Source organism: Schistocerca gregaria, chromosome 4, assembly GCF_023897955.1.
Source record: "Schistocerca gregaria isolate iqSchGreg1 chromosome 4, iqSchGreg1.2, whole genome shotgun sequence".
In the NCBI taxonomy this organism is placed as follows: domain Eukaryota; kingdom Metazoa; phylum Arthropoda; class Insecta; order Orthoptera; family Acrididae; genus Schistocerca; species Schistocerca gregaria.
The window spans coordinates 527622003-527638628 of NC_064923.1; the positions used below are offsets into that span (position 1 = coordinate 527622003).

Genomic DNA, 16626 nt, shown 5'->3' on the forward strand with positions numbered 1-16626 from the left:
ATCAGTTGCTAATAGTAATGATTAATGTAATCCACAATATCTGAATTACCATTCATTTATTGTGTCTTCTAAAACATCATAAGGCATCTGAGTTGTCTCAATACCATGATAGACAATATCTGGTTTTTCTACGTAATCTTAGAGACAAAATCTAGAAACTATGACACCCATCTTGTCTGTAACGTTATATATGACAAGCAGATATTCTTTACTACGATACTGACTCATCTCGGCAACCTGGTGATGTTCCTGTAGTGCGAAACCCGTAATGGCACAACAAATGTGTGTTAACAAACCAGTGGTGGCTTTTTAATCATTAATATTAGTGTGAATTAGCTGTGGTGCCCAACATGATTAAATTTACAGTCTGTTGGAGACAAATTTCGAACTCGTCGTCCGTTAGAGAAGTTGCAAGAGAATTCTTCATCTCAGTTGCATCTACTTGAAAAAGTTGAGTGGAAAATTTAAATAAAGAAGCCACAGTTGTCGTAAGACAATAGTTGCTCCACCATTACAAAGTGCCATCTAACACATGAAATTTGTACCTACATAACTATCCACTCTTCGCAGCGGACCTATCCCTGTGCACTACGCAGCTTGCCACTTCTGTTGAGTGGACCGTTCTTTCTGACACCTAATCGAGCGACCTTTCCCGTGTGCAATAAGTTTGCTGACTCATACCCAATCTGCGTGCAGGCCCAAATGGCAACTTCCTAAGGCTGACTGGCAGCTTTACTCCTCCTTGGCGAGCTCTGAAGACCAAGACATCCCAAGTTGTAGCGACCAGGTGGAATATTTCACAAAAGTTATCCTTACTGCTGCAGAACGATCCATTCCCCACACTTCCTCTTTACCACGTTGTGCCCCAGTCCCTTGGTGGACTGAGACATGTCGCGACGCAATTCGCTCACGGAGACGAGCTCTCCACGTTTTTAACCGCAATTCTACGATGGAAAACTGCATTCATTATAAACACATGCGGGCAAAATATCGTCGCGGTCTTCGGGATGGCAAAAGAGCTAGCTGGATTTCATTCAGTAGTTCTTTTAACAGTTCCACCCCTTCCTCTGTCGTGTAGGCGAACCTCCGACTGCTCTCTGGGACCAAGATCGATTCCCTATTTTCCGGCCTGATAGCAGCTGACGATGTCATCGTCGACCCTGTTGCTCTTTCCAACACCTTGGGCCGCTATTTTGCGGACGTTTCGAGCTCTTCCCGCTATCACCCTGCCTTCCTCCATCGGAAACGACCAGAGGAGGTTAGGGCGATACCCTTCTCTTCTTCGAATCGTGAGTAATACAATGGCGCCTTTACCATGAGGGAGCTAGATCATGCTCTCAGTTCGTCGTGAGCACATTCAGATGTTCCAGCACCTGTCTCTTGCGGGCAAGCACTTTCTGCTTAACGCGTACAGCAGCATCAAGGCTGAGAGCACTTTTCCCGGACGTTGGCGTAAAGCCACGGCCATACCCATACGTAAGCCCGGTAAGGACGGAAACCTTCCTTCTAGCTACCGCCTCATCACTCTTACCACCCGCGTTTGCAAGGTGATGGAACGTAAGGATCATGCCCGTCTGGTATGGTGGCTCGAGTCTCGCAGTTTACTGGCGAATGCACAGTGAATATAGATTTAAGTGTCAGGAAGTGATTTCTGAAAGTATTTGTATGGAGTGTAGCCATGTATGGAAGTGAAACATGGACGATAAATAGTTTCGACAAGAAGAGAATAGAAGCTTTCGAAATGTGGTGCTACAGAAGAATGTTGAAGATTAGGTTGGTAGATCACATAACTAATGAGGAGGTATTGAATAGGATTGCGGAGAAGAGAAGTTTGTGGCACAACTTGACTAGAAGAAGGTATCGGTTGGTAGGACTTGTTCTGAGGCATCAAGGGATCACAAATTTAGCATTGGAGGGCAGCGTGGAGGGTAAAAATCGTAGAGGGAGACCACGAGATGGATACACTAAGCAGATTCAGAAGAATGTAGGTTGAAGTAGGTACTGGGAGATGAAGGAGCTTGCACAGGATAGAGTAGCATGGAGAGCTGCATCAAACCAGTCTCAGGACTGAAGACCACAACAACAACAACAACAACAACAACTTCACAGTGAGGATTTCGAGCTCCGCGTTCTGCAGTTGACAATCTCGTTACTTTGTCCATTCATGTCATGAATGGTTTTCTGCGGAAATCGCCGACTAAGGCCGTGTTTTAGATTTGGAGAAGGCATCGACACTTGCTGGAGAACTGGTATCGTCCGTACACTTTACACGTGGGGCTTCCGTGGCCGCCTGACTTGTTTCCTTCACGCATTTTTAAAAGATGGAGTTTTCAAAGTTCGTTTGAGTTCTGCTTTGTCGGACACCTTTATCCAGGAAAACGAAGTGCCCCAGAGTTCCGTCCTGAGCGTCGTCATCTTTGCTATCCCCATTAACCATATAATGGCCTGTCTCCGGCCAGACATCTCCTGCCCCCTTTTTGTGGACGATTTTGTCATCTGTTGCAGTCCTCCACGGACCTGTCTCACTGAGCGGCGTCTTCAGCGATGTCTTGATAGTCATTACTTCTGGAGCATCGACAATGGCTTTCGTTTTTTCACTGACAAAACCGTCTCTATGAATTACTGGCAACGCAAATGATTTCTCCTGTCATCTTTACATCTTGGGCCTCTTGGCCTTCCGTACATTGAAACTACGAAATTTCTGGGACTCATACTCGATAGGGAACTCTCTTGGTCCTCCCATGTGTCTTTCCTGGCAGGCCCCTTTACTGCAGAGTGTCCTACGTCTCCTGAATGGTACTTCCTGGGGTGCTAATCGAATCACCCTCCTCCGTCTGAACCGGTTCCTTGTCTTTTCGAAACTCAATTATGGGTGATTTTTATGCGTCTGCGCGTCAATCCCTTTCACGTTGTCTCAATACAAACCAACATCGTGGCATCCGTCTGGCCATGGGCGCCTTTTACAGTAGCCCAGTTGAGAATCTGTATGCTGACGCTGCTGAACTACCACTGTCCTACTGCCGTGGCTTTCTCCTCAGCAGGCATGTTTGCCGTTTGTCCGTCATGCGTGGCCACCCATCCTATGCCTCCTTCTTCGATGATTCCCTTGATTGTCAGTACGGGGCTAGTCCCTCTTTTCTGTTACCTCCTGGAGTCCGCTTTCGGCTCTTACTACGACTGCTTAACTTAACACTACCTGCAACTTCCTCAGTGGGTGTGAACCCTTCACCACCTTGGCTTCGTGAAGTGGCTCGTGTTAACTTTGGCCTTCATTCGCTTCCTAAGGACACTACTCCATCCTCGGTTTATTGCATTCAGTTTCACGACCTACGCATGGAACTTCGCAATACTACCTTTGCGTACGCTGATGGCTATCGGACTGACCGTGGGGTCGGGTTTGCCTTCGTCATTGGCACCTGTATCTTCCTATATCGAATTCCGACAAACTGCTCAGTATTAATAGCCGAGATCTTCGCCCTTTATCAGGTCACGGAGTACATCCGGAGACACACGCTATTCAGGTCGTTTCTCTGCTCAGACTCACTCAGCGCCCTTCAAAGTCTAAGTACGCTGTATACCATCCATCCCTTAGTGTAGCGGGTCCAGGAAAATTATCACTTCCTCACTCTTGGTAGAGCCAATGTGATGCTTCTGTGGGTCACCTGTGATGTCGTTCTGCCACGAAACGAGGTTGCTGACTCTGCTGCCAAGGCTGCAGTCCTCGTATCTCAGCCCAGGAGTTCGTATGTTCCGTCCGATGATGTCTGTTGCCGTCTGTCAGGAAGTGGTGTCCTTCAGGCATCGCCAATGATCCTTTCTTGCCGGCCAGTGTGGCCGAGCGGTTGTAGGCGCTACAGTCTGGAACCACGCGACCGCTACGTTCGCAGGTTTGAATTCTGCCTCGGGCATGGATGTGTGTGATGTCCTTATGCTAGTTAGGTTTAAGTAGTTCTAAGTTCTAGGGAACTGATGACCTCAGAAGTTAGGTCCCATAGTGCTCGGAGCCATTTTGATCCCCCCTTCACGGGAATAAGCTCAGGAATACTAAGCCTCTCCCAGCGGCTTGGACGACCTCCTCTCGGCCATCCCGCTTTGAGGTCATTTTAACTAGGCTGCTAGGCTGCGTATTGGGCACTGCTTTTTTAGCAATCGTCATTTGATAAGTGGTTCTGCCCCACCAATTTGTACACATTGCGCCCAAGTTTTAACTGTCCGCCTCTTCCTTATGGAATGTCCATTTTTTAACGGTTTACGCTCTCGCTTGGGTTTGCCGTCTGAGTTACCGGCCGATCGGCCGTTTTAGTAAATGACGCACGGGCCTGATTTTAGCTGTATTCTATTATTTTTATAGGGACTGGCGTATAGTAGTTTTTTCACTCCTCTCTGTCTTCGTGTTCTGTAGTTCTGACTTGGCCCTGAAGCGAAACAAAACCAAACCAAAAAACCCTATTACGGATCATCTACTGCCTTTTGTAGCGTTCTTGGAAACATTATTGAACACTGAAATTTCAGCGTCATAATTGTCTTTGAATAAAAGTATCATTTCTGATTGTCTTATTGTGTCTTTCTTTCAATTACCTTCTGCACTGTACTGCACTACATTGTAGCAGTTCTTGCTATGTAGGATCCAAGTTCCGTCCAGCTATGTTACTTGACAGTGTCAGATCATGCGAAAGTTACTTCTGTCCTCAAGTTTTGCACTCCAGTGTACACTGAAGGGCCAAAATGTTTCTACCATCACCCATCGCGAGTCCGATTGCCGCTTGCTACGTTACAGCCCCGACACGCGTGGACGAAGGTAGACACGTGGAGCAGAAACTAATGGGAAAACTTTTGGTGTAACGATTGGCGCACCAAACGGAAAAATACACTGGCATAAGCGGCACTGAGAAATAATGGGTTATGGTGGCCCGTCGTCTGGGAACGAGTATCTCGGAAATGGCGAAACTGGAAGTCCAAGCCTCATCAAAGTGAACGATGGAGGCTTGCAGTCTCTATGAAGGAGGATAGGAGACGATATGTAGCAGATTTGAGCTCAGAGTACAACGCTCGTGCCGATATTAGTATTTTGGAGCACACCGTTCAACACGTATTTTTGAACTTGACTCCGTAGCAGACTACGCGTACTTTTTCCCACGTTGGCGCAACAACTTTGTCAATTACGGTTTCAGTGGGCACCGAATCACGAAGACAGGCTGTGGATCACTGGAAACGCGTCACGAAAAAGTAAAATTCACCTTTCTTCTTACAGAAGATTGTCCAAGAATTAAACTAATGCAACTAATCGCTCGCAGAGACACTGTTGTGTAAGTTCAAAATTTAAACTGGACCATGGAAATAATCTCTCCCAGAAACGCAGTATTGCATGTTTTGCTCTGAGAATTATTTGGGAAGTTTTCTCTCCAGATGTTGGTAGAGTGACTTATTTTGGTTATCTCTCGTACCTTATAGCTTCTGAAATAGTTTTCTGGAATAAAATTAGTAGTCCATACACGATATTTTTACAGTACAGAAAAGGGCTGCACGAACCTTGTTGTATAGCTCGACTGTGGGTCATTGCAAGTACCTATCTAAAAAATTATTTTTGCTTTCTATTCCCTATTTTGTACGTACAGAAATGTGTGTTGATGACAAGAGGTAGACTTGTGAGCTGGTAACCAACTCTGATCACCACAGCTACAGTACTCAGAACCATGGCTTACTCAACATAGAAAAAGTTATAACAACTCGCACTCAAAGACAAGTGAGCCATTTTGGTGCCATTCTTTATACCGTGCTCCTAACATACATAAAGAGATTGTAGATGGAAATAGCTTTTAGAATTAAAATCATTTCTTTTTGGGAAGTGTTTCTAGAGAGTAAGTGATTATGTTAGATCATGGGATTAATAGGCCTTGATTTATCGCCGCCCGGGATTAGCCTTGCGGTCTAGGGCACTGCAGTCATGGACAGAGCGGCTAATCCCGGCGGAGGTTGAAGTCCTCCCCCAGGCATGGGTGTGTGTGTTTGTCCTTAGGATAATTTAGCTTAAGTAGTGTGTAAGTTTAGGGACTGATGACCTTAGCAGTTAAGTCCCATAAGATTTCACAGACATTTGAACATTTTTTAAATTGTCGTTGGTTTCTTTTCATTCTGTTAACTGATGCACCACCAATGCGGTGTTTATCTCTGCAAAGAATTCTTCTGCTGTTGGTCTTCTGTTACCTGTGTTCCGGATACAATGTGTCACACCTTTTCTGAGGAGGATTCAAAAATGGTTCAAATGGCTCTGAGCACTATGGGACTTAACATCTGTGGTCATCAGTCCCCTAGAACTTAGAACTACTTAAACCCAACTAACCTAAGGAAATCACACACACCCATGCCCGAGGCAGGATTCGAACCTGCGACCTAGCAGGCCGGCGATGAGGAGGGATTTGATGCTAACCTAATTGCGATGATTCTAGTATCGGCAGGTTTTGGTGTACTTGTGAGAAAGTTTTAACATTACTATATATTGTGATCTTGTGTTCAATTTGTTAGGGATATTTTAAATCAGAGTTTCATGTTTATTATACGTCACTCATTGTCTTATTGTGCATTTTGTGCTTGAATGCACTATCATGTAATATGGTCTTTTGTTTTTGCTCTTTCAATAGTGTTTATTATTTTCAAAACTTCTTTTGGTTTGTTTACTTATATGAATGTTGCTCTCACAATGTAGACGATTATTTTGTTATTCCCCTTCCAGTCATGTACCTAGTGAGGTGGCTGCTCTAGCCTTGGTGTACTGGACTCGCACTCGATAGGACTGCGATTTGTTCCCCGTCCAACCATCCTGACTTGCATTCTTCATGATTTCCCCTTGCTGCTAAAGCTAATGCTGAGATCGTTCGTTTGTTTAGGCCAAGGCCAATGTCCTTCCCTATCCTCACCTTATCCTTTCTGTTTCGTAGTATTTTATATGCATATGTCCATTCTACTTGTTTCTGACATGTCCGACACTATTCTGCCCATTCGTTTATGGACGGTTAAATAAATAGATAAATAAAAAGTAGATTGGTTATGCCCGGATACTCCATCATCTGGATGAACGGATGCTAGCAGCGTTCACCGTGCCAGAAACACAGGCCGGAGGAGGTAGTGTTATGCTATAAGAGGCATTCGTCTGGCATCCATATAACCTGTGACCTGTGGTAGTAATTACAGCTGTGAACTACGGGAACATTATGCGAATATCATGCATCCCTTTATGCTTTATGTCTTCCCCGGCAGGATAATTGTCCGTGTCACAGTGTTACAACTGTGCTTTTAATGGTTTGAGGAGAACGATAGTGAAGCCTTGTTGATCCCTTGACTACATAGTTAGCCTGATATGAACCCGTTGCCACACATACAATGCGCTACCGGGCCCCAGCTCTGCTCCCATAAATCACTGGTGTGTGATTTAGTGGGATTGCCTGAACGTAGATATGTCGTAGCTTATACCTACGTGAACGTTTATAAGTACTTGTCGAAACCACAGCCCGCAGAATCGCTGCCATATTGCGATCCCAAGGCTGAGCGACACCCTGTTACGCAACTGGTCATAATGTTGCAGCTCATCAGCGTATCTGATATGCGTACTGTATCATTGAAATCTTATCCTTCCAATCAGTTTAGAAGCGCGACATGTCAAAGTGGTTGTTCCAGAGTTCGCACGTTTGTATGGTCGCGCAGTCTTCGGTAATTCGGCGCTAAAGATGAGCAAGTTGCCAGTTGAACATTTCCGTTTCATACGTGTTTAAAATTTGCTACTTGCCATACCATCCACAAATTTTTATGTTATACACTGTTCCACCAGACTCTGACATGGGAATGGAGCCCCTCTTTCTTTGAAATTGATATGTATCACATTGTCAGGCAGCTATCATCTATTCGAGTAACCATCTTTCTGCTGCCTTAAATAATGATATTCCACACACGTTGACACATTTACGTTCGATGTATATGATATTACTTTTACTTTTCAGTGTTCCTATGTTTGTGTTCGAAATTCTTGACTTCTCTATCTCATCCGCTGCAGTGTTGTGCTTTACTGTCCCAGTGGCCTCATTTGCTACTGAGAACTTGTTTAAAGACAATTTCATCTAGGGTAGTAAAAATACTTAATTTCATGGTACAGGAAAACATTATTGTCATAAAAGTGGTAATATGCAAAAGAAGAATTAAATTTTATCCAGCAACAGACTTTTATTCAACAAAATGTCGAACATCAATAACTCTGGTAACTCTTGAAACGTGATATAAAATATTTGAAAATACAAAAATTGCAGTATTTATGAACAAGTGATTATAGAGCCGTTTCAGTTGTAACATAAAATTAGTAGAACATTGCATGTTTTCAAAAAATGCTCCAGCGAATTCCATTATTTAACGTGTTAGAACTACTAAGACTTGTATGGCAAGGTAATGTCTATAAATTTACATGCATCTCCAGAGGCCGATAGATAAACTGTAGACTTTCCACAGTTACTCCAAATTCCATTATTTCCAATTTCTTTTTTGTGCGCATCGATAATATTGGTAATCTCTGTTACAATATCTTCTCACTCAATGTCTTTAAGATTCTCCAACCGCTTTTAACGTAAATGACATTTACATTGTTGTAGTATATACACAGAAATATTATGAATGCTTTTCCTCCCAGAAACTACATTTATTTCACGAATTACGTCAGAGATCCCCATAGTAAGCTGCTCTTTAGGTAATGAAATATTTTATGAAGTACAGACACAAAATGTTTCTTTGGCAGACGCCATGCCAATTTCGTTTTATCTGAGATACTCAGTTCTCTTTTGTTGATTTTGAGATCATACTTCTTTGACCATTTAATGTTTGGGTTTGCGGACGGGCAATAAATGCAATGCGAAAATGATGCGACAGTTTTGAACGGAGAACGAACTTACTGAAAAGTTAAAAAGGTAGACAGGAAACTAAGAAAATGAAGGTTAATGCAATATTCCTCTAGCGAAGAAGAATTGATGTACCCCACAATGGGATGCATTAGGTCTCGGCAGAATTTACCATGGTATTTGGCGACGGTAGATGGTGGGTTACCTTACGAACGAGGACGTCGTGTTTCAAACCTCCCCTTTCATTCCAAGACACAAATCATCAACACAGCGATGATCAGAGGGAGAGTAAATTCAAGAATATGAACTTTCTATTACTAATGGGAGCCACTCAAATTAAACTAAATTTTTTTGCTGATAGTAAAATCAAAGTTCTTTTACTTGTCTGAGACCGGTAATAGAACAGGCGATGAGAAGCACATTTTATAATATCTGGAAAATCATTTTCCGAACTCGATATATCCATATTTATAAATTTTATGATCGCGTTGATTTCGTAAAGTAAAAGAGCAGTTTCTATAGAAGCGCACATTTTAATTTGCTACCGCATCTCCCAGTACAAACGGATTTACGTTATAGGAAAGTCTGTAACGAATAAATCAGTGATTTCAACATGTAGGAAAAAAAGGTGTTAATGAGTTTTTTTTTTCTTCGAGTCCAAACCTGACGAATTTGTGAAAGCGAATTCTGTGCTCTCAGTCAGAGAGCGTAGTTAGGAAAAAGAACTACGTTTCTGAGCGTATACTTTCCCCTCAACAACAACAGAAAATATATAACATCACATGAAGAGCGTAGTTGAAACCAGGTGTGATTCCACGGCAGCCGCTCTCGGAGCGTCGAGGCGGGCACACAGGTGGAGACAGGAAGTGACGCAGCAAGGCGCGGTGTGGCCCGGCGGCGACCGCGCTACGAGAGGCTGGGCCTGCGCCGCAGCTCGCCGCCGGCCGCGTCGTGACGTCATATCCGGTAGAGCTGGTGCTGGTGGCGGCCCACGGAGGAGTAGCCGACGCTCGAGTGCGCCAGCATGACCGCCGTGTTGCCCAGGAACTGCAACAGAGGGGTCCACACGTGTCGGCCCTGCGAGGAAGCTCATTCAACGAGGCTCCATCACGGTGCATTTCAGCCATATCAGCAACCCCTCAAGATAATGTAAAGCACCTCAAGTAAATATATACAAAGACAACCCGGCCACACGGTGTTTCGATGACAAGATGATTAGAGACAGAGAACTGTACATATTGTCTGTGGTACAAAATGCTTTCTTTGGCATGTGATTGATGACAATGTATTACCCTCTTGAGCTGACAACGTTTCGACAGCTTACGTCTGAGGTATCTTAAGTAGAAGTATTCAGTGTCTGAGCTGAGCGTTTATGCTGTACTAGCTGTTATCTACAGCTGTGTTTGCATGCCAGTAGTTTTCGTTTTGTGAGTGATGGTGATTATGCCTGTACGGTGGGGAGGGGGGAGGAAGCTTGCTATGTGTATCCACTCCTCAGTCAACTGCCCAAACACATAACGTGGAATACGCAGGGTCGGTACCGAGCGGTACTTATGGAGGATAGTGAGAAGGATCGCTAATCTTTACATCATGTTACTATACATTATGAAACGTGCATATTAAGCAACAAATCTACACTAGTGAAAATAAACCATGTTAAAAAATGTTCCATTCCATGCTTCATCTTGTTACAGGTCTAATTAATTTTCTTACTTTCTGAAGTAGCCTATGTTCTTTCTTAGGGCTCAAACTATCTCCGTAACAAATTTCAGTAGTTTATTCATGAAAACGTTGCAGAGTTACTTTCGCACTTATAATATAATATAAAGTACGGATTACGTACTCTGAAGATTCCGAAAGACTGTATTCATTACGTTGACTCGTATTATGTACAACTTATCAGCTAATAAAATCATTTACACAATAGATGTAAGGAAAAGTCAGAGATTATACAGCTTTTGTCAAAGGGCAAAGATGTTCCCTCATTCGTTTGTTTTATTCAAATCAATAAAAGTCAGAAAGAACACACTTTGTAAAGTTGTCTAAGTCCTTGCTCAGTACCCATGCTATCTCCATACCAAAGTTCATCAAAGTCGGTTCAGCTGTTTACTTGTGAAAAGAGAACAGGTAAACACAATTTCGCTTTTATAATATTAGTACGGATGTATGAACTGTCGTCTTGTTAGTTTTGTTAACATGACGAAATGTTTCAACTGGTCTATTAACATTTCCTCTGTTGTGGTTTTCAGATTGAAGACTTTTCATCGCCACTCTCCACTCTATTCTACCTTGTGTAAACCGCTTCAGCTCTGAATAACTCTGCTACATATATACTTTCGAACATGCCTACTGCATTGATCTCTTGGTCTCCCTCTACAATTTTTACCTCCCTCACCTCCCTCCCCTATTAAACTGATGATCCCCTGGCGTCTCAGAATGTGTCGTATCTACGATCCCTTCCTCTAGTCATGTTGTGCCGTGAATGTTTCTCCCTAGCTCTGTTCAGTACCTCTCCTTTAGTTACGTTCAATCTCCAGCACTATTCAACATCCGCATTTTTCAAAAGCTTCTGATATCTTCTTGTGTCAGCTCTTAATCGTCCACCTTTCACTTCCATACACAGCTACTCTTCAGACAAGCACATTCAGAAAATATTTCGTAACACTTAAACCTATATTCGAGTTAATAAATTTCTCTCCTTTAGAAATGCTTTTCTTGCCATTCCCACTGTATATTTTATATCCTCTGTTTCGACCATCATTAGTTATTTTAATGGCCAAATAACGCAGCTCATCAACTAGTTTTAATGTCTCGGTTCCTCGTCTAATTCCCTCAGCATCTGCTGATTTAATTGGACCACATTCCATTATCCTGATTTTATTCTTGTTGATGTTCATCTTATATCCTGCTTTTACGAGACTGACCATTAAATTTAATTGCTCATTCATGTCCTTTGCTGTTTCTGAGAGAATTATGATATGATCGTCAAACATCAAAGTTTTGATTTCTTCTCCCTGAAGTTTTATTCCTTTTCCAATTTTTTATTTCATTTCGTTTAGGGCTTGCGCAATATGAAGACTGAATAAAATCAGGGATAGGCTACACAACCCTGTCTCACTCCGTTCTCAAGTATTACTTTCCTGTCATGCCCCTCAACTCTTCAAAATTCCATCTGGTTTCTAAAAAAGCTGTAAAAAACCTTTCGCGTCCTGCATTTTGCCCCTACTGCCTTCAGAGTTTGTGTTTGAGAGTGTATTCCAGTCAACTTAATGAAACACTTTTCCTAAATCTACAAATGTTACAATCCTGGGTATAGCTTTCCTTAACCCATTTTCTAAGCGACGTCGTAGGGTCACTACAGCCTCGTGTGTTCCTTCATTTCTCCAGAATCCAAATTGGCCTTACTCGAAGTCGGCTTTTACAAGTTTTTCCATTTAGCTGTAAATAATTCGTGCTATTATTTTGCAGTCACAACTTATTAAACTGACAACCGTGACTTATTAAATTGATATTTCGGTAATATTCTTACCTTTCAGGGCCTGATTTCTTTGAAATTGGAATTATTACATTCTTCTTGAATTCTGAAGACATTTAGCCTGTCTCTAACATCTTGCATACCACGTGGAATAGTTTTGTTATTGTTAGTTCTGCCACATGGGCCTTGTCTCCACTTAGCTCTTTCAGCACTCTTTCAAATTCTTCTCGCAGGATCATAGCCATCATCTTATCTTCATCTACGTCCTTTTCCATAATATTGTTTTTATTTATCTTGTATAGCTCCCATGTCTACTTCTTCCACCTTTCAACTTTCCCTTCTTTACTTAGAGCAAGGTTTCCACCTGAGCTCTTAACATTCATACAATTTCTTATTGTTTCTCCAAAGGCGTATTTAATTTTCCTTTAGGCGATATCTATCTTACCGCTTGTGATGTGTTCTTCTGTATCCTTACATTTGTCCTCTAGCTTTCCTGCTTAACCATTTTAGGGTTTCTGTCAGTCTCATCTTTTACACGTTTGTATCCTTTTTTGTCTGCTTCATTCGCTGCATTACTCGTATTTTCTCCTTTCATCACTTAAAATTTGAGTTTCTGCTGCCTTCAGTATTTCATCCCTCAAAACAACCTATTCGTCTCCCACTTCCTTAATATCATACTTTTTCGCAATTTCGTCGTTTCTGATCTACAGTTCATAATCAACAATAGTTACCAGAGTCCACATCTTCCCTTGGAAATATGCTACAATTTCAAATCTGGTATCATAAACCGTGTCATAACATCATACATTCACAATATTGCAGTGCCTGTGTTATTAGTGCCTGTGTTATTCTGATTCCGATGCAAAATTCCTTTGAACATGCATGCATGTCCAAATGAACAGTCACTGCGGCGACCACACCCGGTCCGCCACAAAATTTCATTGCTGTCATTCCATTCTACAGCTGATGGTAGTCCTTTCTCGCAACTGGGAATTCATTTGATGTGTTTCGTAATATTTGTGGTGCAGTGCCGCAGTGCCTGTTTCTTCGGACATGCATGCAAGTGCAAAGGAATTTCGCATCATAATCAGAATAACACAGGCACTGCAATATCGTATTTACCTGACAATACCGGGCAAGCGACTTACAAGCGCAACCTCTGACTTGTACGGGAATATACATAATGGATGTACGAGTACGGGTCGTGGATGGATGGTTGACGACGTATGGAAGTTTGGGTCTGCGCGGGAGTCCTGCACAGACAGCCAAACTGTATGCCGACTGCTCGCGATAAGCGGCAAATTCGGGTTTGAGGCTAGGTCCGGAATAAATTTTCACTGTAGTCATTCCATTCTACAGCTGCTGGTAATCCTTACTCGGGATTGCGCATTCATTTGATATGTTTCATTTGATCATACAATTGTCTGAAACCCTCTGGTGTCTCCAAATCACTTCTACGAGTACAACCGTCTTTCATTATTCTTAAACCCAGTATTAGCTATGATTAAATTATGGTATATGCAAAATTCTACCAGGTGTCTTCTTTTTTCACTCTTCACCCATGGTCCATAAATTCCAGCAAAACTGCCTCATGGTAGGCAACCAGGGACAGCGCTGCTCCTTCTACAGTAGGACGGCAACCAACCATCACGTCAAAGAATAAGATCCAGTCCACGTTTAGAGTTATGGATGTCAACCATATCATCAATCATCACGTTTTATCAAGAAGCTCCAAAACACAGGAATATCCGCTGTACCAACAGAGGCCCGCGTAATGCTTCAGCGAAATACAAACTAAGCATCATGGAAGAGTTGTCACGCCTGGCGACTCATCACTGCTAGCAACAGTACGACAACCACTAGCAGCACGAACAGGCACAGAACGCAGGACGTCATCATCAAAACTGTACCAGTTATTCACGGAAATGACAAACGTAGTGAGGTCCGTCACCATCCCTTGTACAAGCTGGTACAGTACTTGCACTGGTGGAAATGAGCAGTCCGCAGCAATCCCAGCAGTGATATCTGCAGCAGCACCTGCCTGAGGCCACGTAAATCACATGCAGGAGGGCGACGAGTGTACCGATCATGCCTGTCGTCTTTGGGAAAGAGAGAGCTTACAAATTGTTCGGTCAAATTAATGTGACCATACATCCAAAGCCTGTATCAAATGCCTGTATAATCACTTTTTGAAGCGGGGACATCTGCGCGAGTTCAAAAAGATTCAGTGAGGCTCTGGAAGGTGCAGAAAGGTATGTGGAACCATACCGATTGCAGGGCCGTGGCCAGATGGCTCTCGTTTGAGGATCCTTGGCACGAGAGGTTGTCGATTGAGTTTAAATCCTTGGAATCTGGTGGGCAAGGAAGAAGGGCAATCTCTTCTTCTAATCACGTACATACACTGTCACATACTGCGTTCTCTTGTTGGTAGATGCCATCGTGCCGAGGAAGAACTAACTGCATGTAGTGGTGGGCATAGTCCCCAAAAATAGGCGAGCACTTGTGCTGATCGACTGTATCTTCCAGAAAGACCGAGCAGGGAATACCTCTGAAACGTTCTCCACACCACAAGGCAACAAGGTATTTGATTTCAGACGTTTCACGCCGTACATGCCAACGGCCACATAACCGATGGTCCATGAAAGGTGATTCACCTGGAAAGGTCTCCTGTCGCCACTCAGTGGACGACAAGTGGTGGTACTGGTGTGCAAATTCCAGCTTACGTCGCCGATGGACAGCAGTCGGCTGTTGAGCTCTTAGAAACCAACGTTAGGAGAACGGTCGTTGAGAAGACGCTGTCGGTAACTCCTTGCTTCATCTGGGTGGTCAGTTGCTCATCAGTTGCGCGTCCATAAGCCCGTGTACTTTCCGCAACTGTCGTTTTTCCCCCTGTATCATTTCCGTGGTTCACCACAATTGCGTCGTTGCCTCGGTGCCGGTTTTAGATAGAGTCATTTTTCCACGCACGATCTACTTTAACCATGGCGTCAACGCGAACTGTTTACAAATTTAGTCCTTTCGGAAATGCCACCACCTATGGTCAGTCCCTTTAGAATGTCAGATAAATTGCTCCGTTTCCGCATTACGACAAAGACTGCACTTTTTTCCGCGTCCGCATGACACGCTGTATATACTCTCCACTATTACTGCTGTCACCTGCCTGCTGTGAGCGGTTATTACACGTTGACGTCGAAGTGAGGCAGTGGTCACATTGGTGTTACTGGGCCGAGTATACTTGTCATCGGTGGAAACGGCAGAGACCATTAGCATTATAGGTTTAGCGGCTCCGCCACTACGCCAACATAACCACTTCCATGCAAGGTCGGCGACTTAGGAAACTTCGAAAAAGGCAATGTAACCGGCTGCAGAGCAGGCCGAAATCATTTCAATTTTGATAACCACTCACTTTCATCATCACGAACTACGCTAAACCACTGCTGTGTCATCGCCTTCGCTCTTGATCGTTTCGCTCCGATAAACTCGTACCCTGCCGATTACGTGGTTTCGCCCTACTACACTGCCACGGGATTCTCTCTCTGTAAGCACCGCTCGACTGCAAGTGATTGATACGACAACATCTGCATTGAATATCTAGGCTACCGTGATCTATGTCTTGAGGAACGTTCTGAATTTGCTCACAGTCTGTTAAATGTCTTTGATTTCATCTTTTGACAGACTAATTGAATAGTTTCAAGTGTCATTTGGTTCTACGTCGTATGTTTCCTTGTGGACTTTTATTTTTCCCGGATACAAGAACACGGCGAATATAGTAATCGGCAACATAATTGAGTAGCAGAATATGCGTTTTTTAACCACTCGTGGGCCCTTGATAAATCTTTTTCCCGGATTTGTGCTCCTTTCACAATCCTGTTTCTCATTGTTCTGGTATGTGGGAGGGACCCAAGAGATGTGCCAGTGACACCACTTGCAGCGTACACATAACATAAAATCTACTTGGTCATATGGCCTCTGCACTGTGTCGCACTGTGGTATCTTGGGTGTGTGGAAGCAAACGGCATTTCCTTCAGTCAATGTAGGAATAGAACGTGGTTGCAAGGCCATGGGTAACAGGGAAGTTTGTCAGTGTATATCGTAGGCAGTTGTTGACATAGTTCATAGTAAATATAGAAATAATATTTTAGTGAATATGGTATCTCTGTACGAAGTGGAGTGCTGCGTTTATATGATTTTTGTCCGTGTTTTGTCTTTTAGTTGTAGGGCTCAGCTGTGCACGTGTAGGGTGTACCTAAATTGCCTCTACAGATGTTGAGGATTTGT

General features: G+C 43.3%; 1 protein-coding gene across 1 annotated transcript in view; it reads right to left on the reverse strand.

Annotated features, from left to right (window-relative positions):
- Positions 1 to 8249: 8249 nt before the first annotated feature.
- The window catches only part of LOC126267794 (dopamine receptor 2-like), a 625121-nt gene continuing 616744 nt past the window's right edge, over positions 8250 to 16626 (reverse strand). Inside the window, exon 4 of the mRNA XM_049973098.1 lies at positions 8250 to 9920. Within this exon, the coding sequence (XP_049829055.1) occupies positions 9831 to 9920 (90 nt within the window). The 3' untranslated portion in view covers positions 8250 to 9830. The remainder of the gene's footprint in view (positions 9921 to 16626) is intronic.